Source organism: Meriones unguiculatus, chromosome 6 (assembly GCF_030254825.1).
Source record: "Meriones unguiculatus strain TT.TT164.6M chromosome 6, Bangor_MerUng_6.1, whole genome shotgun sequence".
Lineage (NCBI taxonomy): Eukaryota > Metazoa > Chordata > Mammalia > Rodentia > Muridae > Meriones > Meriones unguiculatus.
The window spans coordinates 16,098,272-16,123,051 of NC_083354.1; the positions used below are offsets into that span (position 1 = coordinate 16,098,272).

The 24,780-nt window shown below is 45.4% G+C and overlaps 1 protein-coding gene across 5 annotated transcripts in view; it reads right to left on the minus strand.

Moving 5' to 3' along the window:
* Window positions 1–24,780, minus strand: part of Nedd4 (NEDD4 E3 ubiquitin protein ligase) — a 91,421-nt gene that overhangs the window by 40,783 nt on the left and 25,858 nt on the right. The window contains exon 1 of one of the 5 annotated variants that reach the window (XM_021637982.2): window positions 14,565–16,197. The exons of 2 other annotated variants lie outside the window; for them this stretch is intronic. In XM_021637982.2, the coding sequence (XP_021493657.1) occupies window positions 14,565–15,992 (1,428 nt within the window). In that variant the 5' untranslated portion in view covers window positions 15,993–16,197. Of the gene's footprint in view, window positions 1–7,166; window positions 7,173–14,564; window positions 16,198–24,780 lie in introns of those variants that run through there. 2 more of the 5 variants (XM_060384778.1, XM_060384777.1) reach the window with 2 other exon arrangements.

A 24,780-nucleotide genomic window follows, 5' to 3' on the forward strand; every position in this document is an offset into this window, starting at 1 on the left:
GACCACGCAGCACACATGGCACCGCTTAGCCCTTAAGCAAACATCTGCAGCACCCTGGCTTGAGAGGTGGGAAAGCCAAGCATAGAGTTAACAATAGAATGGGAGAAAGAGAAAGTCTCGGGGGGGGAGGGGGGAGACAACGGCTTCTATGTTGAAGGTACAAGGCTCAAAGGACAGAGCACAGGCCCCAGATAATGTTCACGAGAGGGAGACACCATTCGTAATCCAGCTAAGTCGGTTTGCTAGAATGAAGAGTTGAGTCGTCAAGGAAGGAGAACAGAGCACCCTCTGCCCATTAACAACCACGGGCAATGAAACTTACTAGACACGAAGCAAGGGGGAGGAAGAAGGCAGAATAGTGTTTGACAAACTAAAAGCAGGCAAAGATTTTTCCATGTGGGAAAACAGAAGCTAAATTTTCAGTAAGTTCAATGAATTGACACATGGCAAATCTGAATGAAAAAGGACTCCATTATTAAATGCTGGAGATGATGGGGGAAAAATCACCCCAAATCACTGCACGCAGGCAGTAAGAACACACATGGTGGGGCTCAAGAGGTGCTGGGAGTGGTTGCTGCTTCTCCAGAGGCCCCAAGGTTGGTGCCCATCATATTCCCAACTGCCTGCACCTCCAGCTCTGTGGGGTCCTGCGGGCACACACGCAACTTCTAAATCTTTATTTCATTTTATTTTGAGTGTACAGGCATTTAGCTTGCACGTGTGTGTGCATCATGTGCACGCAGCATCCAAAAGAGGCTGGAAGAGGCGTCTGACCTCCTGCAAGTGGAGCTGCAGGCAGTTGCCATGCGGGTGCTGGAAACTGAATCTGGATCCTCAGGAAGAGCAGCCGATGCCCTTAACCATCGGGGCCATCGATCCAGCGCCCACACGCACATAATTTGAGAAAGATTACAAATGACAGCAGGGTACCCACTAAACACACTGGAAACGAGGAGACAAAAGAATGCTGTCTGCCAAGGAACCAAAGCGTCTAGGCTTCTCATCTAGCAAAGAAACAACCCTCAAAACTAAAAGGGAAACAGAGAGGCCCAGGGCCGACAAAGGGACGCGACGGGGCCTTTGTCTACGGGCCAGTCGGCTGGTAGATGAGGGAGGCAGCGCTGCACACGAGGAAAGGCGCCAGGGTGAAGTTCAGGTCCAAACAGAGGGAGGAAGAGCATCAGGAACACCAGCTGTGGGCTGGGAGACGACGCGGTGGGCCAGCTCTGCAAGCTTGAGGACCTGAGTTCAAATCCCAGGACTAACACAAACGACTGGAGAGAGGTTCCGAAGTTAAAGAGGACCTGGGCTTCAAGTCCCAGCACCCACATGGTGCTCACAACTGTCCGAAACTCCAGTTCCAAAGGAACTAGGCCCTCTTCTGGGCACACATGTGATGCACAGACGTATGTACAAGTAGAACACCCATACATATAAACTAACTAAACAGTCAAAAATAATAAATAAATGAACAAATAAATAAGTGGGTGGGTGGGTGCTGCCTCTGCAGAGGACATAAATTAGGTTCCCAGCACCTAGGCCTGACCATGTTAACATTCACGTGTAACCCCAGCTCTGGGGCCCCTGATGCTATCCTCTGTGGCTACACACATATTCACACACCCTGCCCTGCACTTACATAAACATAATTGCATATAAGGGTCATTTTTGTAAAGTTCTGACATACAATTCACACGAAGTTTAACCACTTTAAGTGTGGGTGGGTGTGTACACACAGGAGCACAAGTGGAGGCAAGGGTGCTGTCACGTGCCTTCCTCTCCGCTATTACTCTGCCTTGCTTTCTGAGACAGGTTTCTGGTTGAACCTGGAGCTGACTGGCCTAGGCGGGCTGGCCAACAAGCTCTCGGGTCTTCCTCCCCAGCGCTGGCTTTCCAGGTGCACGCTGACATGGCCAGCTGTGGGCTGAGGGTTTCCAACCTCAGGTCCTCTGTTGGTACCTCAGGCAGTTAACAGACCAAGCCATCGCCCCAGCCGTATGGTCCCAGAGGGACCATACGGAACAGGCAGGTTCATGCATGCCACAGCAATGGGTCAAATCTGTGCCCCGGGTTTCAGGGATTGGACTGGGGTTCCCTGGCTGCTCTGCAAGCACTTTACCCTGAGCCATCTCTCTGACCTCTGAACCGAGTTTCTGAACATCTATACAGAATAAACCAACCCTGCAGAGCAGCATTTCCAGTATCAGAAGAAGGAACTGTTCTCCCAAGCGAACCATTTGCTCTGTGGTCTGAGGAGAGGAGTATGAGCGGGGGCGGGGGGCTCCCCAGCAGAGTCTGGGCACATGGCTGCTGTAGGTAAACAGCAATCCGGGGTGCTTTTTCCACTCACGAAGGAAAAGCACTCACTAGCTCACTGCTGCGGGGCAAGCGCATCTGTGATGCTCATTACCGTATCCCTGGCCAACGGATCGTTCCACACTCGGGGCCCCGAGCACTGCTCTGCAGCAGTTATTTCTGGAGCCGCCTGCTCCAGAAGCAGACTGGCACTTGGGAAAATGTAAGTTACTTAAGGAGACCTGAGAGTACGAGGAGGAGTTCAGAATGCCAGGCGACTCCGAACAGCATTGCTATCAGCGGACAAATCATACTCTAAGATTAGATGACACAATTTTAGGTTCCGAAAAATACCTTTTAGGATGTTAAAAAGGGGGAAAAATCCAAATTTATCTTTTAAAATGAGTTTCTACGAGAATGAGAAATTTGTGTGTGTGTGCTTGTGTGGGGGGGCACAATTCGTGTGTGTGTGCCAGTGCCTGTGATGGTACACATCTGTGTGCGCGTGTGCGCGAGTGCCTGTGCACAGTACATGTCGGACCTGGGTCTGGTTCTCAGAACCCCCATGGCAGCTCATAGCTGCCTGCAACCCCAGAGCCAGGCAATGTGACGCCACCTTCCGGCCTCCGCAGGCACTGCACACCTACACAGATGAGCAAGCAAAGCACCTGTGTACATAGAAGAAAACACAAAGAGGCTGGGTACCATGCTGGGAACCGGTCATCCGAGCACTGGGGCGCACTGGCCGTTCAGTCTAGCCCGACTGGTGAACGTGAGGTTCAGTGAGAGCAAGAGGGGAAGACACGAGACGCCCACCTGGGCCCCCCCCCCACAAGCACCCTACAAACAGGAGCTCACCGGCCAATAGACCACACACAACAACACAAAAGGTAACACTACTATTCATAGTGTGACGTCATTGCTGGGCGTCAATTTTCACTGCCACAGCTTCAGGTAAACAAAGCTGAAATTCATCAGCTGCTGAGCCGCAGGCCTGTGTTACACAGCGGTGAGTCCAAGCACACTGCACAGTGTTATTAGTTTAGGCTTCATCAAAGTTTTCTTTTTTTTTTTTAATTCTTTATTAATTACACTTTATTCACTAATCAAGGTTTTCAGCCTACAGTTTGTGGTTTTGTTTTGTTGTTTTGTTGTTTTTAAATAAGTTCTCTCTTTGTGTAGCCCAGACTGGATTAGAGCGTGCTATGTGGCCTGGACTTCATGATCATACGTGTGTGTGTGTGTGTGTGTGTGTGTGTGTGTATCCCACAGCGTATGGTGTACATACATAAAAAAAAAAAAAAGGCTTCAGTTTTTTGTTTTTTAATGTGGGATGCCCTATCAAGGCACTTTATAACAAAATATACTTAGAAAGCACAATTTGTTTGTTGAAATTTTGTTGGTGGTTTTCCCTAACCACCAACAAACAGTAATAGGCACAGTTCTTAAGAATGATGCAAGGGGAGTCACAAAACAAAATTAATAAAATAGAAAAAGAAACACAGATGCTGGATAAAATGACTGCAAACGTTAACAGTGTTTGAAAATGAGGGAGGGAGGTACTCATTGACTGCATTATTCTTCCTACTTCTTTGTGTGTCTGAAATTTTCCATAATAAAAGGTTTTAAATACTGCTGAAAATAAAAAGAGAATAACAACACAGGCAGTTTTTGTGAGACGTTGAGGAGCGGGAGGGTAAAATTAATAAATGGTATTACAGGAGGTGGAGCATGCTGGATGTATTGTAAGGCCCATAAAAGAAAGTAATCAGAGGGCCTGGAAGGCAGCGTGGCAGCTGAACTGCAGGCCTGCAAACTCGAAGGCCGGAGTTCCAGACTCTGAGACCACACACACACACACACACACACACACTCATGCATGCACGTACATTACACACACAATGAAAAATAGAAAACCAAGCACACCACACCTCTGGCCACAGGCTGGGAAGAGAGAGACAGGAAGAGGGAAACTGAGTCTCCAGAAACACGGATTAATAATCTCTGGCCTTTGCTGTCCCTCAACAACGGCAGCAGGAACGGACTTGACCTGTGCCGCACGCTGCTCAGCCGGGAGCATTATTCATCAGGCTGTAGTCATCCTGATGGAATTTTTCCTCCAGACACTTGTTTTTTCCTTCTGGTGTGATTTTTACCAAAATAACCTTTCCTAAGCAGCTTTCCCGGGTTGGGTTTTCCTATCCTGTCAGCCTGCGGTAGGGCACCTTAGACAGTAACAGTGCTGAGCTTCGTCCACGGGGCCCGAGTCGGGCACGTGGACACTCAGCCCTTCAGGACTCGAGCGGAAGCTGACCACAATACGGCGTGTGAAACACATCCACTGACTGACCCTGTGGCGGCATACACCAAGCTCTCCTCCCAGGCTGTTAGACAGCATGGCGGGGAGCACGCCACCGGCTCCACCGGCAGGCCGGAATGCTGTCTTCTGCCATAGTCGTACCCTCAGACATGCTTCTGGGAGCACACATGTGTGCACAAGCATGTGGTGCATGGTGCGGAAATATGTGGAGACCGCAGGGCACGCTCAGGTCATTCCTCGGGCACTACCCACCCTTGGTTTTTTGGTTTTTGGTTTTTGCCCAGACGGTGTCTTCCACCGGAACCTGGGGCCACCGTCTGACTAGGATAGCTGCCCTGCAGGCCTGGTGATCTGCCTGCCTCTGCCTCCTAGCATGTGCCACCACAGCCAGTTTATTCCGAGGGTGGTGCAACTTGAACTCAGGTCCTCACCCTCGCCTGACAAGCACTTTACTGACTGAGCCATCCTGCTGTTCTCTTACACACATTTTTGTTTGGTTGGTTGGTTTTGGTTTGTTTTCCAAGACAGGGTTTCTTTATGTAGCCCTGGCTGTCCTGGAACTTACTCTATAGATCAGGCTGGCTTAGAACTCAGAGATCCACTTCCCTCTGCCTTCCAAGTGCTGGGATTAGAGTTGTGTGCCACCATGGCCCAGCTCCATCACATTTTAATTAGGACAGTTCAATGTCTGTGAGTGACAGAAACGCATGCTTCTACGTAGTGTACTGTCAAGAATGTCACCTTTTATACAGGCTTTTAACCGGACACTCAGGAGCTAGAGGCCGTCAGAGCTCTATGAGTCCAAGGCCAGCCTGGTCTACACATAGTGAGGTCCAGGACAGTCAGGACCATATAAAGAAACTCTGTCTCAAAAAACAACAAAGAGCAACAGGCACAAGGGGAAGAGGGAATTAGTAAAGAAACCGTGTAACATCCCAAACAAAACAAGCATTCTTGACTGAATGATTCTCTGCACTAGCTGAGAATGCACCTTGCTTCTAAAACAGGCAGTTAAGTATCAGAAAATAAGAAAGATGGGCATAGTGCCTCACACCTGCAGCCCTAGCACTTGATGCAGAAGCAGGTGGATTGCTCCAAATTTGCAGCTAATCCTGGGTACACAGTGAAGTCTAAGCCAGCCTGGGCTACACAGAGTGACGTTCTGTCCCCACAAGGACTGGGGATACAGCTCAGCTGGTACCAGCACAGCATAAATGTATGTGGTGAGAACCACCACAAGAGCAGAGGCAGAGGGTCCCAAGTTCAAGCTCATTCCTGGCTGCACAGTGATTTCCAGGCCAGCTTGGAATATAAGAGATGGTTTCAAAACAAACAAAAAAGAAGTACCCCACCCCAATTGAAACTTTAAAATAATTAAAAACTAAAACTGAAAAAATTAAAATTAAAGGGAAAACTTGGGGAGTAATTTGAAATAAGGGAGAAATAAAAAAAATGAGAGGAAAACCAATTATAGGATCCATCTAAAAAGTTGACTCTGGTCAACAGGAATTCTAGAAATAGAATAGACAGAAAATCCTTAAGGAAGGCACATTTAACTTTTCAATTAGGCATGTTGCTACTGTGATAAAAATTTAAGTGTATGGGCCTTCACACACCTTGGAATTTGGATGGTCAGCTATTTGAACTGGTGATTACTCTGTATTACAGCATTTTTCCTCTGGCTGTTTTCTATACATTATGTTGTCCTCTCATCTCAATTAAAAGTTCTTCAAACCCTAGAATAATTTTTGCTACTTACATCAGGCTCATACAATGTTTCTGGTAAACACTTTAGTTAAACTCATTTGTGTTGAAGGTGACTTGAGTGTCCATTAAGCTTCATGACCCTGTAAGAGGGCTGAGCCTTGGTCATGAGGAAAGGTCACTCTTAGCTAAAAGAGTCACTCGAAACTCGGCAACCATTTGGAGGATCCCCACTTCAGGCTCGGAGGAACTCGTGTTATTAATCAGTGACAACTGTAAGCGAGCCTGACGGCCTTTATTGAGAGATCCTTTAAAGGCTTCTCCATTTGATTTTCCTTGCAGAAAACTTGATCTGGTCTCTTACTCAGACAGCAAGTTCTAGGGTACCAGTTAGTGGAATGTGTAGGCTATGAATCAGAGTCTACTGTGGAAACTAATCCTTGAGTCAGGATCACAATATTCCACTGGCACTCACCCCAGGGACGAGATATTCACTTAGGAGAACCACTCAGTCATCGCTTAAATAGCTTAGTTTGGTTATCTGTCCCTGCCAGGCTGTCAGGTCACCCTCAGCCAGCAGATCCTCTCCACCCCCTCCCAAAGGGGCCATGACTTTATTCATTAACCAACACTGTGGTTAGGAGCTGCCTGGTGTGGGTGCTGGGAACCAAACTCAGGGCTTCTGCCAGGGCACCAAGCCCCCTAATGCCATGAGCGACATCTCTGCGTGTGATGTGAGCTCATCTTAAGTTGCCCTAGGGGAAGAAAATTGCTAAGATTTTTTAAATGTAGATTTATACTTGAAAAGTAATAACATGGCTTTCAGTAGCACTGTGAAGGTTTAGAAAAACGATTTTCAAACAATCCTTTAAGGAGAACTGTACCCTCATAGTATACAATGTCTCAATTCCTACATAATGCAGTTTGAGTCTTGTTAGTCCTGACATGATGGAAGAAAGTATGTCTGGAGGATTCAAATGTTGCTTAAATAAGCCAGAAGAGTTAAGGAAAACAGAACATGACAATTGTGCACTTTTCAGGCCTCAGGCTGAGAAGGAGAAACCTAACCTAAGAACCGTTTTCAAAGGAGCCTACAAAGGAGCGGGAGAGATGGTTCAGGGGACCCCAGACATGTACACGCACTTACATACATGCAGGCAAATCACTCATACATATAAAATAAAAGGAAATAAATTAAAGTAGCACAAATGTTTCCTGGTTGCAGATTTTGGTTAATTCCCAACTATTTCCACGAACAAAAGATGTGTATATACCACTCAACATGGGATGAAATGTCACCATGTGGCAAGAACTCGCTTCGACATCTAAGACTGTGTAAAAAGTCTGAATGTCATTATTTTCAGTAAGACTGACTGACAGCTTGCCAAACACAAATGCAGCCTCCTTTTTTTTGTTTGTTTGTTTTTCGAGATAGAAGGTTTCTCTATGTAGCCTTGGCTGTCCAGGACCCAATTTGTACACCAAACTGGCCTTGAACTCATAAAGATCCACCTGCCTCTGCCTCCCCAAGTGCTGGGATTACAGGTGTGTGCCACCACTCCTGGCACAGCCTCTTTTGTGTGTCCCCTTTCAATGGCTAAACATTAAATGGTTTAAACATCTGAATATAAACTGGGTGACAATTATTTTACATATAGTATCAGGAAACAAATCTAAACCACCACTATCTTATTTCACACAGAAAATAATCAAATCCATGAAGTTACAAAGGAACCATTTTCTTTCAAATTCCATCCCTGAAATCACCATCAATTCCTACATCTAACAGATCTGAACAGTGATTCGTTCACTATTTTAATGTCCTATTTTCCTTCTTCTGTGAAACTGTTTTGTTTTTGATGATGAATTCCGGCCTCCCACTTCCTAAATTCTTGAACTGTCATGCAGACAGTACCAAGTGTTGACAGAAACAGCAGATTCACTCCATCCTGGTGTATTGAAGAAGTTAAGCACCAAGGAACATCTTTTATTTTTGTTGTTTTTGAGACAGGGTCTCTCTATCCACAGAGATCCACCTGCCTTTGCCTGAGAACAGAGAGTAAAGGTACAGGTTCCCACACTCAGGGAAAGGCAGGGGATCCTCTCTTGGTCTTCTTTCACTCCCCTTTTTCTCCACCATCTCACGGCCCAGTTCAGTCTGGATCCTCCCAGATGCCTGTGGCTGTGCTCTCCCTCCAAGTCCCAAGGCCGTCTGATGCTTTCTCCCCTCCACAGGCATCCAAGACCCTATCTAGAAATGTGCCAGTTGCCTTAGTTGGGGTTCTCTGCAGCTGGTGAGCTGAGGGTTCCGTGCCACGCCAGGCACTCTCTTTTCGCGCTCAGACCAGATGCTGGTGGGATTATATCCCAGCAGGTTTTTAAATTTTAGCGAGGGTGAGACCGCTTCCAACAACCACCTCCATGTGAACAGCCCCAGGTCAGCTTGCCACCTGGGGCAGATCTGCTGCTCTGCTGTTCTCAACATTGTTCTTTGATCTCAGCACCTGTCATCCTCTGACTACAGCCTTCTAGCCTCCCACAAGGGCCAACCCTGGAGCCTGCAGCAGACCCCAGCCACACTTCGGATGCTCTGGGGATAGGCTGACAGAAAACTAACTGCTTCCCCTTCTCCCAGCCTCCCCTTCCGCTCATCACCTTCCCAACCTCAGCACGTGGCCCAGCCACACCCAGCAACTCTGCCAAGCCTCCAGATTGGCCACACTCCCAGGCCTGGCCTCTCCAGGTCTAATCTTGTCTTGTCACCCATCACGATCCAGAAGGGTTCACAACAACTAGCACAAGCAGGCTCCGTATCTTACAAGAAACTGACGCAGCTGCCTATTCCTCACAGTTTCTAGGAAGCGGCCTTAGAAACCTTGACTCACTTCTACACAGAGGCTCTGCTTCTTTCTACAAATGTTGTATTATATTTATCTATTTGTATGTGTGTGCACACGAATGCATGTGCCACAGTGCATGGGTGGAGGTCAAAGTGCACCTGTGGGAACTGATTCTCCCCCTCCACCCTCTGGGTCTCAGGGATAACTCTCAGGTCGTCAGCCTTGGCAGTGAGTGCCTTTACCTGCTGCGCCATTTTGTTGGCTCTATTTTACTTTTGGTGTCAGACAAGAGGCCGAGGGGAGCAGAGCAATGCTGTTGACATGCTCCACTGGATGGCCCACACCCGTGAGCATATGAACAGCATAAACTGGAATCCGTGGGGGGAATAAAAGGATGCGGCATTGGAATGGGGAAAGGGAGCGAGGGTGAATCTGGGAGGAGTTAGGGGGGACTATGATCAGAACATGCTGTATGCATGCATGAAATTCTCAAAATACTGATAAGAGCATTACATCCTTAAAGCCTAATCAGAGCTATGCACAGCAGTCCTGAGTTCCCACCCGTTTTGTTCCCTCACAGGACACTGCTACAGCATCCATCTGGGTTTTACCACCTACACCATCCTATCTAAAGTCCCAAGGAGAAAGAGCAGAGAGCATGCCCCGTTCCTGGAAAAGACAGCACTTTCTTTGTAGAGATGGAGTTTGTCTTGCTTCGTCTTAAAATCACCCAATACCGAGTCTTCTATGGAGCAATCATTAAAGCAGACCTTGTCTACACTGTCATACCCACTGTCTGCTGGCACCTACGCTTGCTGTTCCTGCTATTTCATGATTTCAACCTGGGCTTTAACCCTGGGTTTCCCAGCTGACTCTTGTTCACCAGCGGCCTGCTAACTACTACACGCGATGGACAGTTGAGTTCTCTGTAAAAGTGGACGCTGTCTTCTGGGCCTTCCCCTCACTCCATGCCGAGCTCCCCTGGACTGTGTGCTGACTCAGTGGGTCCCCCTCTCCTCAAAATCGGCAGTCCCCACCGTGTCCCATGTGATGCATGGCCTACCTGAGGTGATCCTTCTCCGAGGCTCTAAACACACTCCTACCTCTTAGTCTAGATTTCCAGCTCCTCTCACAGCCCTGACAGCACTCCCAGGGCCTCTTGTACGCCCCAATTCCTTCTCATACTCAGTCTGGTCCTGCCTCCTGTACGCCCTACCTTAGTACACAGCATCATCCAGTCAGTCACACAAGGGAAGAAAAGCAGTCACTTAAAGTCCATGATACCACAAATGCTCACCTCTTAGAAATACAAAAGTGAACTCGTAGAATAAAGAGCGCCATTGACAGGGCTGGAGAGGTGGCTCAGTCTAAGAGCACATACTGCTCCTAGAGAAGATCTGAGTTGGCTTCCCAGCTCCCACATCAAGTGGCTCACGTCACTCCAGCTCCAGAAGATTCAGGACATTTGGTCTCTCAGGAAACCTACGCTCACGTACACACACCCACACAGGCACCCCACAGGCACACCCACATACACTTAAAATGATTTCAATAAAATAAAGATGGCTGTTGACTAAGTGCTGTCTGCTAACAGGACATAAAGGACTTTCTTTTCAGCACAGGGTGCCAGGCCTACTGTAACTCCACCTCAAGCACCATGCCCTTCCATGCCCTTCCATGCCCTCTCACTTGAGTCACACTGAGTGACTTACAGCACAAGGCCTTTGCACATTGCTGGCCTTCGAGCACGAAGACGAGGCACGGGCCCTGGAGGATATGTGGCACTGCCTAGAGACATTTTTGGTTGGCACTCTGGTGGGGTGTGCAGCTGGTATGTAGGGTGCGATGGTCAGACTCACTGCTCACCAGCCTGCAGTGCACAAGACAGCCCCCAGCCCCAACAACAAAAGATTATCTGGCCCCAAATATGAACAGTGCTGAGAGGGAGAATCCCCGCCCTGGAATATCTATCAGGACTTTTCTGGGAAACTTCCCTGTCACCTGCTTCCTCTGTAACCGGTCCCTTCAGTGTCCTGCTTCTTTCTCACACAACTGTCCATCTCTGGGGGGGTCACACAACCATTAGCAACGTTTATTTTTTTACTGTCTCTGCTTCTGGAACGACAGCTATTCCCTTGAACAAAGATCACACATAATCCATCTTTTATTCCCAGGGCCCAATGCTGAAATGCATGCTAGATGAATCAGAAATGACACACCTGCCGAGAACCTAGTGCTCTTGGAGCAGCAAATAAGCCAGGCCCCGAATACCCCTAAAGTCACCATAATTCTTCAACTCAAAGAAACATACTTTTTTTTTTTTTTGCCAAATTCCTAAAACTGGTTCCTTATATTGCTGGATTAGAGTTCCAGGGTTGACATTTGTTTATACATGTTTTTATAGGAAAGATTAAGTGTCATTCAAGATAGACTTGCTGTCTTAGATTAATGTCCATTAAATTACATAAAATATAAAATACTAAAAAATGAATGCTAAAATATACAACTATTTAAGACATGATCTTTGAAAGAATTATTAAAGAAATTACTGAATTGTGTCATCTTGAGATTAATAGTGACTATAATAATTAAGACAAAAATATTTTAAGATCTATTCTTTTAGGCTTAAGCAATATGCTTTCCTACGGTTCAGTACTAGACAATGAGCAGAAAACCCTTTTATAACAAAAAGAAAACAAATACAAAGATTTCCTAATGGAACGTGAGCATAAATGGATGAGGAAGGCTCGTACAAGCCAGGGTCCAGTGTGAAGGGAGAGGAACAAGGCAGGGGAACCTCTGAGCATGTTAACAACACAACGAAGGAGATGCAGAACATATCACATAGGGGAAAGTGAACTAATAACAAGGAAGTGAAATGCAGATTTTAGAAACTTCAGTATTAATTTTCAGAACTGTGTATGATGCCCCTTGGCTACTTAATCTATTTCTACCATACTGCTCAATGAAAACACTAAACTTTTCTTGGCAGAGCAAAGGCCATCATACTGGTTCTACCTATGTAATATTGCATTTGAAATGCACTAAAAACAAAACAAAACCAAAAAGCAAAACAAAAGCCAGTTGGTTTTTGCTTAAAATAGACGTTATCACAAACCTATCTTCAGTCTCGGCTATAAGCACAAGGAACAGCCTCTGTCTTAGACACAGGTAAAAAGTCTTCACCAGACATCAGTCATTTACGAGCTGGGATTAGAAGAGGGCTGTCAACGCGACTCGAGGCTGCGGGTAGCTGGTGGCTAAACACACGAGAAGAGAATCTGAAGAGCTCTCTGCCTCAGACACCAGGGTCTCTGACCAAAGCAGTTATTCGATTTCACTGCTGCTCAGGACAGATAGCTGACATTACCACGAGCAACTCCAGTATCAACTTGTTAAATGTGAATGCAGACTCAGCACATCTGAACATGAACCCAGACTAACTGGAGACATGGGGAATATTTTGGGAGCTGTTTATTTATAAGTGAGTTACAATAAACCACTATAATTAGATTAATATATCATTATTGATAAACAGTATTACTTCTGAAATGTCATAACTGTGCCACCTCATGTTTAAGAAAGGAATTAGCATGAGCTCTCAATTTGCCATTTATCAGAGAGATTAATTTAGACACAGTGAACAATAAATATAACTGTTATATTGCTTACAGGTTTTTTTATAAGGTTCAATACATGTTGAAGAACTTAAAGTTCTCAGACAAACGGCAGCTTCGAGTCTTTCAACAGAGTTCAGGCACAAAGTTAGGCATTAGGTTGTTACAAAGCAGTATTTGTTAGTTTGCTAGAAAGTTTAAAGGCCCGTGAAAACATATATTCTTAGCCAGGCAAACATCATTTAGTTTATATTTCACTGGGTACATTTAAAGTGCCTCCTCGGAAAGCTTCAGTGACAAATGATAATGTTACCACAATAACAACTGTTCTTGAGGCTATTTTCTAATTCTTTCCAGGTTAATGACGTCTTCAGGTTTCTTAGAATATAGAGTAGCCTGCAGGTAACACTGACTGAATCAGCAGATTATTAACTTTGCTTCAAGATCCCAGTGCTCAACTCCTTTGGTATATTGCTTGGGGGGTAGGGAATTAAGCCAATTATAATGCCCTAAAAACTGTTTTAGAAGAATTTTTCAAATGAAATGAATAACTCTAAAACACAGATCAAATTTTAAAAGCTGACCTTTCTTTATCCCCAGTAAAGTAACTTAATAGTAACTTAATAGATTAACCTCAGCAACAATTATATTTGCCAGATTCCAAAAGAAAGGAAAAAAGAAAAAAAAAAAAAAAGGACCAATTACCTAATTTTCTAACTCCATCTGTCTAGACAGTATCTAAAAAATTTCCCCCAATATTTAATACAGATACTGGGTGTCATGAAAACAGTTAAGGTCCCCCCAAAATCAAAAAGAAAAAAGGAAAACCTATTGCTGTCAATTTAGAGCTAATGTAGTCAGAAAAACAATTAAATTTCCTGGAATTTAGCAAGACCTTCCAAACACAGAAATTTTAAAGGCTCCTTTAGTTCAAAACACTTTAAATGCTTTGGAAAAGCCAAATTACATAAAGAGCCCATCTGGCTAAAATCTGCTAAGAGTTAAATTACTAATAAAATAAAGCAACACTGTCAGAACAACAAACTAATGTAGTAAACAGAAAATTATAGGAACTACCTAGTCAGTTAAAGCCAATTAAAACACATAAAGTTTAGAAATCAATACTGTTGAAAAACTGAGTTACATTTTGGGAGGCGGCATTAACTGGCAACTCAAAAATAGGGTGGAAACAACATTCCTGTGGTTAGAGTATATATAAATGCAAAACCCATTAATTTTTCCTCTTCTTAAAACACGCAATATAATAGTCTTTTTTTAAAAATCAGCGATCTTACGAATACATGTATTTTAAAGGTATTTCTTCTATGTTCGTTTATAAGCAGGTTGTCACATTTTTGTGTTCGGGGCTTACTTTTTTTTTTTTAAAGAATTCCACCGTGGCTTTATTTCACAATGATTACTAAGAGGAAAGAAGTAAATGACCATTTCTGAAGGTGGGAAAAGAGAACCTGGGGCTGTGCATAAAAACAAACATCCCAGGACTGACTGTTCTAAGACCCAGCCAGTTCCAGAAGCATTTTATGATTTAGACCATCAAAATAAAAAGACTTTTTTTTTAATAGTAAAAAAAAAAAGTAAAATAATAAGGAGTGGGAAACTACGGAGAGTTCTTCGGGTTTTCAAATACAAAGTTGATGCTTTCCAAATACTCCCTTGCCAAGGTCCAGAAGAACAGATACTGCCGCAATCAATTATAATCAGTATAACTAACGATTTCGGGAAGTCACTAACTAAATGCAGTATTTAACAAGACCAGAAGACACTTACCTTATAGACACCAGACAGCCCATCTGCCAAGTCTCTCTCTCCCCACCAACTACCAGCTCCACCGTCATGCCCAGATGCAAACTTTATGAGCAACTGGGATGATCCCCCCTTTGAAGACTTGTGCTTCAGGCTGGGTAAACAGGAAATATCTGGGTATGGCCCACCCAATGAGATACTTCTTTGCAAGGCAGCCCGGCTGTTCCGTATCTGTGCATTTGGTCTTTCCAACTCTCCACACATGTTTATGTGGTAATCCATGTGTGGTGTGAGCATGCCATGGTCCACATCAGACTGGAGCTGAAGTTCTGACCTCCCTGATGGGCCACCACCACGTGTGTTTTCACAATCCGACGTGGTGGTTGTTTTTTGTTGGGTCAGGTGCAACGAAACACGGGAAAATCCTTCCGGCAGCTTCTCACACACAGTCTGTTTGGGCCTACTATTTGAAATGACAATTTTCTTCTGCAGCGAGCCCTTGGCGTGGAGTGGCCGCACATCTCGGACTTCTCCGGGAGCGCGAACTGTTTTAGATAACCGAAGCCCGTTGACGGCTGTCGACAGAAAGCCTTTGGTGCCGGGAGCATCTTCCTGCTGTGCAGTTTCGGTAGGAGACACAGCCAACTGGTGCGAGGTCTGGTAGGCACCTCTGCTCGTCGGGGACGCCGGTGGGGTGTTTGAAGGGCTCCTGGGGAAGATGACCAAAGATGTGCAGCGCTTCAGTGGGGCCTTTGCGTTCCTGCTCACCGGCAGCTTCATGACCTCGACCCCGCGCTCCAGGTCCTCCTGGGCGAAGGGAAGCCCACTGGGACTTGAGCACGTGACCTCACGAGGACCGGTGCTGACCGGCACGCTTCTGCTGGAGGCGCTGTCACAAGGTGAAGTCTCGTAGCCACTGCTGTCGCTCACGACGCTGCTGGTGTAGGAGCCTCCGCTGGCGGTGCTTGCACACGACCCACAGTCACTGCCGCTGCTGCTGCAGGACCCACTGTCACTGGCTGAGAAGTTGCCGAGGCTGCCGGGGCACACGGCAGAGGGACCGAAGAGGCTGCCATCGCTGGCACCGGGCAGCTCGCTGTCAGGCCCGGGGCTGCTGCAAACGCCATCCTTCAGAACACAGGTAAAGGAAGTATCGTCCCTGTCAGCCACCACGGTGCGAGGCGGAAGGCACCCACTGGCCCGGGGCTGCAGCGAGATCTGCAGGCAGCTGCTTTTCTTGTCACTGCTTTCCGACGATCTCTGCTCTACCCACGGAGCCAGTGGCGTCTGTCTGGGGGTCAGCCTCATTTGAACCACGCTGGCCACTGAGATCCGGGGCGGCCTCTTGCCGTGTGTGTGAACGTGGCTATCCAGGTCATCTCCGGAGGGTTCCGACAGAGGGTAAGTCTTGCTTCTTCTGGCTGCAAAGTGCAATCGTAAACTCTGTGCCATTTGTTCTCATTTCCAAGCATGTTCAGGGCTGAGAGTCAAAACAAAGATCTCTCTCTGTAGGCAGGATAGCAGCAGCTGCGCTGCATCCAGAGGAAAAAAACCATCGGTGGTGTGAAAAAAGCTGGTCAGGAGGCTGGTCTTCAGCTCTAGGGCAACGCGAGCTACCAGATTTCATAGAAAAGGACGATCCATGCCCCGGACTGACGTTTCCCGGAGGCGGGATGCCTTCACTGACAAAGCACTTGATTTCCAGCGACCTTTAAGCTGAGCTCAGCTGCAGCCCTGACTCAAACACAGCCAACCTTGTTTCAATTATACCTTCGCCAATTTGCATGAATGAGTAACGCAGGAACAACAAGCTTCTTGCATTTCAACTTGAAACCGTGTTTTTCACTCCAGCCCTACAAAACGAACACTCAACTCCCGCAATGGCGGTGCCTACCCTTTCCCCAGGCGAGCCTGACCACTAGCATTTTCACCCAACGGTATAGGATTACAGGAAGTGGGTAGGAATGAACCCGTGTGACTGCGTATCAAACTCAAGATTGAATTTCCAAACAGTAGCCATACTGGGAGATTCAGTCAGGTTAGTTACTGTAGGGAATATGGATCAGAATATTTTTTAGAGTGAGTTAAGTGCAAACAGTTGAATACATTTGGAAAAACAAAAACATTAAGGGGCAAAACCTTAGCGTTAAATTAAACAGATAACTATTTCAGCAAAACACAATTATGAAAGTGAAAGTTGACAGACTGAACTACAAAATGAGCCTCGTAACACTGTTGTAAACACTGAACACCTCCTCGAGGGGAAATTAAAAAAAAAAAAAAAAAGCTGAAGAGAAGCTGTCATCAACCATTTTGTCCTGTAATTTTAAGGCTTTTTGCAGCCAAGTAGTACAGCCTTTAAATGATGCCGTTTTTATTTTGACTATTAAAATCCTGCCAAGAAATAGCCTAGGCAAACATGCCATTAAAAATATATGCAGATTAGACAGAAAAGCTACACCCCAATATAGTCTGAACACATTGGATATTTTATTCCACTGTGTGCAATTCATTCACTTAAAGAGAGTGTTGTGGTAAGTAAAGAAGCCTAAAAAGGATTTAACACATCAAATAAACATATCTCAATGCCAATTCTGTTCTGAAAGAGCCCTCTGCTGGCCCCTGCTGGTGCTTTGAATCAACCCATGCAGCTGTTAGGTACCTATAAAGAAATACAAACCACGCCACATATTTCATTATATAAACAAAGCGGGCACTTGTTTACATTTCTGCCCGCTGGCGCGGCCTTTGAGATAGAATTACGAGAGCTGATAAAACTCTCACAGCAGAGAACAGTAGACGGCCTGTCTTTAGAGGGGTTGTGATTTTGTGTGTGTATGTATGTATTTCTGATTTGTGTTTACTTAACCTTTACTGTATTTTCAGCTTACTTGGCAATAAAAGCTCAATATTTTAATTTCTCTCCCAAATGTCACAGACCAAGGTTGGTATTCTATTTGAAAGAAACAAATTTATTTTTAAATAATACTCTAGGGTATATTTAAACCCCTTACCTGAATTTTACAGCAAGAACTCCACCAGTAAGTATATACTGGCTCATTCATAGGAAAAGTAAAAAAGCAAAATAGTTTAGTTGTTTATACCACAGAGTACTACACCCAGGTTGTATTTTTTCTAAGTAGGTTTTTTTTCCTAAGTGAAAGCAAATATGTAAAACATATACTCTTTTTAAAAAAGAAAACTGCTTAAGTTAGAGGTTTTTAATTCTAATTTTCTAATAGTATTTTTGACCACTTAATCCATAACAAACTAGACTTTGACAAATTTTATTTGACTGGAATAAGAACATAGATAATAGTTTATTAATACAATAATTATGCTCCTTTGGTTTAATTTACTCAATTATGCCTTACAGACTTCAGTAAATTCTCCTTTATTATTACTTTTTTTTTCTGTGAAAAAGGAAAAGTCCTAAGCTTGTTTCTTCCTTCTAACTTTCTTTTTGGATTAAGGTAGGGGTTTGCCATTTTAAATGGGTCACTTGTAATTGGATAATCAGTACAATCTAAGAACACAGGCCTCGGTCGGGATAAAACTTACAGTTAGTGAGCAAAACACTGATTATTAATATAAAACAATCCCAGACGTCAGGCATTTGACAAACATGACGAAATCTCCCTGACGATGAGATTTTGAGCTTCCAGAGTGGGAGGCCCACAACCAGGCCTCCCCTATCTTGGGATCCTACTGAACATAAACCAAACCACACAGCTGGGAGGGTGGGGGCAGGAATGGTGGGCGGACACTGCCACTGCAGTCACCCTCAGTACCCGATTTTTTTCTTTCAGTTTGCTGGGGTTTGTTTTGCTTTCTGAAGTTGATCGAGGATTGGGGTGTAGCTCAGTTGGTGGAGCGCTAACCTCACAGGCACGAAGCCCTGGCTGTGACCCTGCACCCTATACACCTGGTATGGTGGCACCCTATACACCTGGTATGGTGGCACCCACAATCCCAGCATTCGGGAGGTGGAGCCAGGAGGTAATCTTCCAATACTTGCTAAGTTTGAGGACAGCCTGGGCTACGTGAGATACTGTCTCAACAACAAAGATAATCCAGTTGCTATTTTTAAAGGAATATTTAAAAGTTCTACAGACGGATGAGAAACAATGATAACTGAGGAATTAAGAGAGAGGTGAGCCAAGGAGCCAGGCTACACAACTGTGTGTTAAAATCCCAAGATGCTGCATAGCCTGCATCATGGGCTCAGGTCTAAGGCAGTGCAGGAGCCACACCTCACAGTGACCAGGGCCAGTGTCAACTCTGACCTCAAGCCAGAGGAATGGGATGTGCTGGCAGCCCTCCTCCGGGAGGACTCTGAGCCTGTCCCGTCGAAATCAGGAGCCTGGAAAGAAATGCACAGGCCCTGGGACTGCAGCTTGGGTCCTCTCGCTGAGCTGTCTGGTCACTGCTTGGTAGACAGGCCCTAAGGCTGGACCCTGCTCTGAGCTCTTTGGTCATAAGTTATTTCCCCTAGAATAAGGTGATCATCGATGCCATGTGGACAGATGCACCTTAAAGGCTGCCATCTACTGTGCCCATCAACTCCAACTACATTAGGACACCTGGCTGGCTGGTAAATTCCAATCCACACATTGCTGAAGGTATTTCTACAGATGCAAAGAAGAGGAAAACCAGCGGACTTTTAGTACATGCAGCTGACCTTCCACAGTGTGAGTGAGCCTCGTCCAAACCAGCTGAAGGCCTCAAAAGAAAGACCAGGCTTCTCAAAGAGGGAGGCGGTTTTAATTTTATGCTGAGACTTCTGTTTAATGTTTTTAATTATGCAAGTGTGTACGTTTGTGCATAAGCAAGTAATTGCAGTATCCTCGGGGCCAGAGGCACAAGAGCCCTTTGGGGCGAGAGTTAGTTGTAAGCTGCCTGAGGGCCCAACACGGATCCTCTGTACCCACTCTTAACCACAGAGCCATCCCTCCAGCCTCCAAAAGAATCTGCCTCTTCTTCCCATAGAGAAATCCTGGCTGCATGCATTCAGCTTCCCCACCGATTCCAGACCGGTCAGCTTGTACAACCCTGTGAACCAATGCCTTAAAATCTTCCGTCTCAAACCCTGGAAGAATAAATAACCACTGAGTCTCAGAAGCACAATGTCTCTACCCATGAGCCTTTGGTGGCAGAACGCACGCATGCACGTGTGGTTCTTAGACTGGTGACACGCAGGCACCTGCGAACTGGTGAGCAGAATGTGTGATTTTTGTTCTTTGCTTTGTTTTTAGGCACATCATCCTAAACTCCCATCACCCCTGCACGTATGGACTGCCATGACCACCATCACCTCAAGCCTTAAAATCAGCTTAAAAAAAAGAAAAAGAAAGAAAGAAATGCAGCCGCATTCTTTCTCTCAAAAGCAAGTATCATGTCTGACTTGGGAAACATTTTCCAGATGACTGGAAATTATTTCTACTTAAAATTATACTGTGCTCTTCACCCTACTTTTCCAAGGAGATGTGCTAAGTCAGTCACGGTTTCAAGGCCGGATGTTGACAGCGATGGAAGCCTGCTGCTGGGTGGCCAGCCTGGTGGCTCTGCACCCCCCAGGGCTTGGGTGATTTATCACCTCCAGTTATGTGCCGAGATGTCCGTGGCGCTCTGCACCCTGCTCCAGCTTTTTCTGGCTGCTGCTAGTTGTCCACATTCACTGCTTGAGCAAACTCTATCTCCAGCACACATGAAGACTGACACAACAGGCACACCAACACAAAAATAAGACTCATTTTTGTAAGTACATGTTACATGCTTTGCTTTGTTAAAATTTGGTTTTTGGTTTTTCAAGACAGGGTTTCTTTGTGTAGCCTTGGCTGTCCTGGACTGGCTCTGTAGACTAGGCTGGCCTTGAACACATAGGGATCTGCCTGCCTCCGCCTCCCAGAGTGCTAGGATTTCAGGCGTGGGCCACAATGCTCGGCCTCCATGTTAAAAATTAAATAAACGACATTTTTAATCTGTATCATCATGAGGAAATTTCTGAGGCTGGGATGAGGCTCCATCGGTGGTCTATCTGTGTAATGTACAGGAAGCCCAGAGTTTGAGCCTCAACTCCAGATGCCAGCAGATGTGGAGGCACACACCTGTGATCCCAGCACAGAGGAGGTGGAGGCAGCATCAGAAGTTGAAGGTCATCTTCAGTGACCTATGGAGTTTAAAGTCAGGCTGGGATGGATGCATGAAAACCCTGCCTCAATAAATAAATATAAATTCAATTAAACTAAATAAAAACAGCCAGGCATAAGAATACATGCCTTTAACCCCAACACTTGATTGGGAGGCAGAAACAGGCAGGTATCTGTGAGGTAAAGGCTGGTGTGGACAACATAATGAGTTCCGGGACAGCCAGAGCTACATAGTGAGATCATATCATCTGGGAATGAAGAGATTTTCCGAGTGTTTTCGAAGCCACTGTCTCATATGAGACAGGAGAGGCATCTTCACTTTATTAAATAATAAATTTTGTAGTTTTGATTTTTGGAGGTAAGATCTCCTATAGGTCCAAGCTGGCTCCATGGCTCCTCGTGTAGCTGAGGGTGACCCTACAATTTGGGTCTTCCTGCCTCTGCTTCCCAAGCACTGGGATGAGCAGGAAGCACTTCTGTGCTGTTTCTGGATCCTCATGTTCTAACGTGGGAGAACATTTCTGATTTGTCTGGGTTATGACTAATGTGTCAGCTCAGAGCCAGCCTCTAATGGACTCCACAGTCCTCAGTGTGGGATCTGTTACAGCGTGATTAATGCATGGCTTTGCTTTTACCATAACAGTTTTAAGTTTCTGGAGCTGGAGAGATGGAGCAGCGATTGAACAGCTATTGTGACTGCACACTTCTCTTGCCGAGAACTGGAGCTCAGTTCCCAGCATCCTTGCTGGGCAGCTCACGACTGCTTGTAACTCCTACCCCAGGAGATCTAATACCTTCTTTTGTCCTGTGGGCCCTGCACACAGCTGCACATATACACACATGCATACAATTTTTAAAATCCCTTTTTTCTTAAGCTTTAAGTGCCAAGTTTATCATCTATATGTGCTTAATCACAACTACCAAAGTCATTTTTTTTTCTCTTCCAGCTCATCATGACACACACACACATAAATTCTCAAAAAATGTTAATGAAACAAAAGGTTTGATAAAAAAAAAAAAAAATACCACTGTTGGCAGTGAAGAAACAGTTACACGCACAACCACGCATGGTGGTTGTGCAGAAGGAGCTATCCCTCTTTGTGGATGACCTTTAAATAACTTAAATGTAGTTTAATAGCGAGTGAAGTCAAAGGAACCAGAAATTCAGCCCCAATCCCTAGCCAAGAGATGCTCTCAGACACAAGCACAAGAAACTAGAGCCAGGGCATCTGTCAGCTGAGAAAAGCAACTCGAAATGAGTGGAGTGTCCAGTATGTACGGTTCATACGTGACTTATGGTATTCCTGCAGGGGGTGGAAAACTGTGCCTGGGTGAAAATGCGCCAATGTGGATCACTCTCAAAAGTACAACAATAAGGAAAACGCCTGTCAGAAACACACTCATAGGTGCTGCATGTTTAAGTTTAAAAATACGCAAAAGGGAGCTAGAGAGATGGCTATTGAGAGGACCCGAGTTCAGTTGGTAGTAGCCATGTCAGGCGACTCACAAACACTTCAAATTCTAGTTCCAGGGAATCTGACGCCATCTTCTGGCTTCCATGGGCACTGCACTCATTTACACACAGAAACACATACATTTATAGATTTTTTTTAAAAAAAATATAACATTTAAAATATGCAAAAGGAAACAATATATACACACACAGTAAAAATATTTTAGAAAGCAAAGAAATGTTAAACAGAAAACGTAGGCTAGCAGCCACTACATATGGAGGAAGGGGTACAAGAAGCCTTCAGAGGCTGTGCATGTTCTGGTGCCTCAGCTGAGGCATCTGTACGCAGACATTTGTCTTGTTACTAAATGTAAAATTTTGCGCTGTGTATTTTGTGTGTATGCACATTTCATGGTTTAAAAATAAATCATCAGGGCTGGAGAGATGACTCAGTGGTTAAGAGTGCTTGCTTCGACATCATGAAAAACCAGAGTTCAGAAGCCAACACACACACACCATCAGTCACGTGTCCTGCAAATGCCTGGACTCTAGCTACAAGAGATCTGATGACCTCTTCTAGCTTCCACACTCAAGGGCATGAACACACACAAACAAATGTGCACGCACAGACACAAACAAGTAATAGTCTTAACAGATGGTCTTAAAAAAGCTCACACTCCCTGTTGGTAACAGAGAGTCCCCTTTGGTAAAAATGCTTTGATTATTGTGGTGTTAAGATTTCAGTGCAATACCTTCAGTCATTAGTACAATTATTATTTCCTGTTTTTAACTATTTTTGAGGCAGGGTCTCCCAATGTTAGTACGGGCTCACCTGCAACTCTCTATGCAGACCAGGTTGGCCTAGAATATTCATTCTCTCTCTCTCTCTCTCTCTCTCTCTGTCCCCCTCTGTTTTTTTCAAACAGGATCTTGTTGTGTAGTCCAGGCTGCCTCAAACTCAGAGTTCTGCCTGCCTTCTCTTCCTGAGTGCTGGCAGTGTGTGCCATCGCTGCCCAGCTGGCCTAGAACTCTCACTACCTCAGCTTCAGCTTTCTAAGAGCTGGGGTTACAAGTACAAGTCTCTGTGCCTGAGTCAATCAACATTTCTTGACAAAAAAGTTATGCAATGTATCAATATTCTTTTTTTAATATTTCTTTTAAAAATTACTTGTATGTATTTGTCTCTACGTGAGCTTACGTATACATGTATGTGCAGATATACAAAGGCCAGTAGCGGGTATGGTACCCTCCCTATCATTCTCCACGTACTCCTTTTAAGGCAGGGTCTCTCCCCTAGCTGGGGCCTCATGTTTCCACTGGCAGGCTGGATACCAGCAAGCTGCATCGATCCTCCTGTCTCCACTCCCCCCTGAGCAGGGGTTACTGAATCTGCATAGCATTTGCAGGACATCGGATTGCTATCCTGGTACTGAAATCCAAACTCCAGTTTTCACAGTTGCACAGCAGGCACTTTCAACCACTAAGCCATTTCTCCTGCCCTAAATCCAGTTTCTTTATTACTCAAAAAAAAAAAAAAAAGTGATTTAAATTATTTAATTCCTCTTTCAGTGTTTATATTTCATAACCAAAAAAGATGGAGTACTGAACACTACTTCTTTTATATGTGTCAGGGTTTAGATCAGAAGTGGATCACAAAAGCTCCTGTGCTAACGACTGAGCTTTAGCACCAGTGGTCCAGTGGGATGTGACTGGACCACAGGAATACTGATCTCATCAATGGATTCAATTATGCATTCACAGCTTAATGGATTTGGAGGTAAGGTTTCCATTACAAAAGTGATCACGTTCTCCCTGCCCCTCCCCCGCTTCCTTGTCAACCGTTTTATGCTACCAGACACTTCTTTCATGATGCCGAGGCTCATCACAGGCCCCTAAGTAGACATAAGTGCCCATGAACTAAAATCCCTAAAGCATGAGCCAAGTAAGTGTTTCCTCCTTTCAGTGGATTTTCTTTTTTGTCAGTGGGCTGGAAAGCTAAGTAATACAATCTGCATGTTCAGATCTCACAGGTATAAATTATAAATGCAAGCCATTCAGCGGAAGGCTTGAAAAGGCATCCTAAAGAGGAAAAGGGAGGGAAATTACAGAGCTTCCAGATGTTTTTCAGGAAACCAGGAGGCAGAATGATCATTTTATAGAAATGGAAACCAGGCTGAGCACAGAGGTTCAGGTCTGAAATCCTAGCACTTAGGAGGCAGAAATAGGACAGTCACTGCAAGTTCACAGCCAGCCTGATCTACAGAGTGAGTTCGAAAACAGGCAGAGATACTTAGGGAGAGCCTGTCTCGAAACCACAGCCACGACAAAAGCAATCAGGTTGGGCTTTCCTCTGGTCTTTGAGGATGACACTCATTCCCTCAGTGTGGACAGGCTTACAAAAGAGTCCAGGTAAGAGAGTGGAGGGACAGTGAAGCTGGGCACAGGACACGGAAGGAAAGCCACCACAGGCGTTCCCTCCCAAGCATGAGGGCCTCGGTTCTGATGCCCAGCACCCGAAGAGAGACGGGCGCAGCAGTGTACACCCCCATTCCCAGCACTGGAGGAGAGGACCCGGCAAAGCCCCCAGCCAGTGTAACCCTGTCTCAAAACAAAAACCCTGTGAGGTTGCCTGAGGACC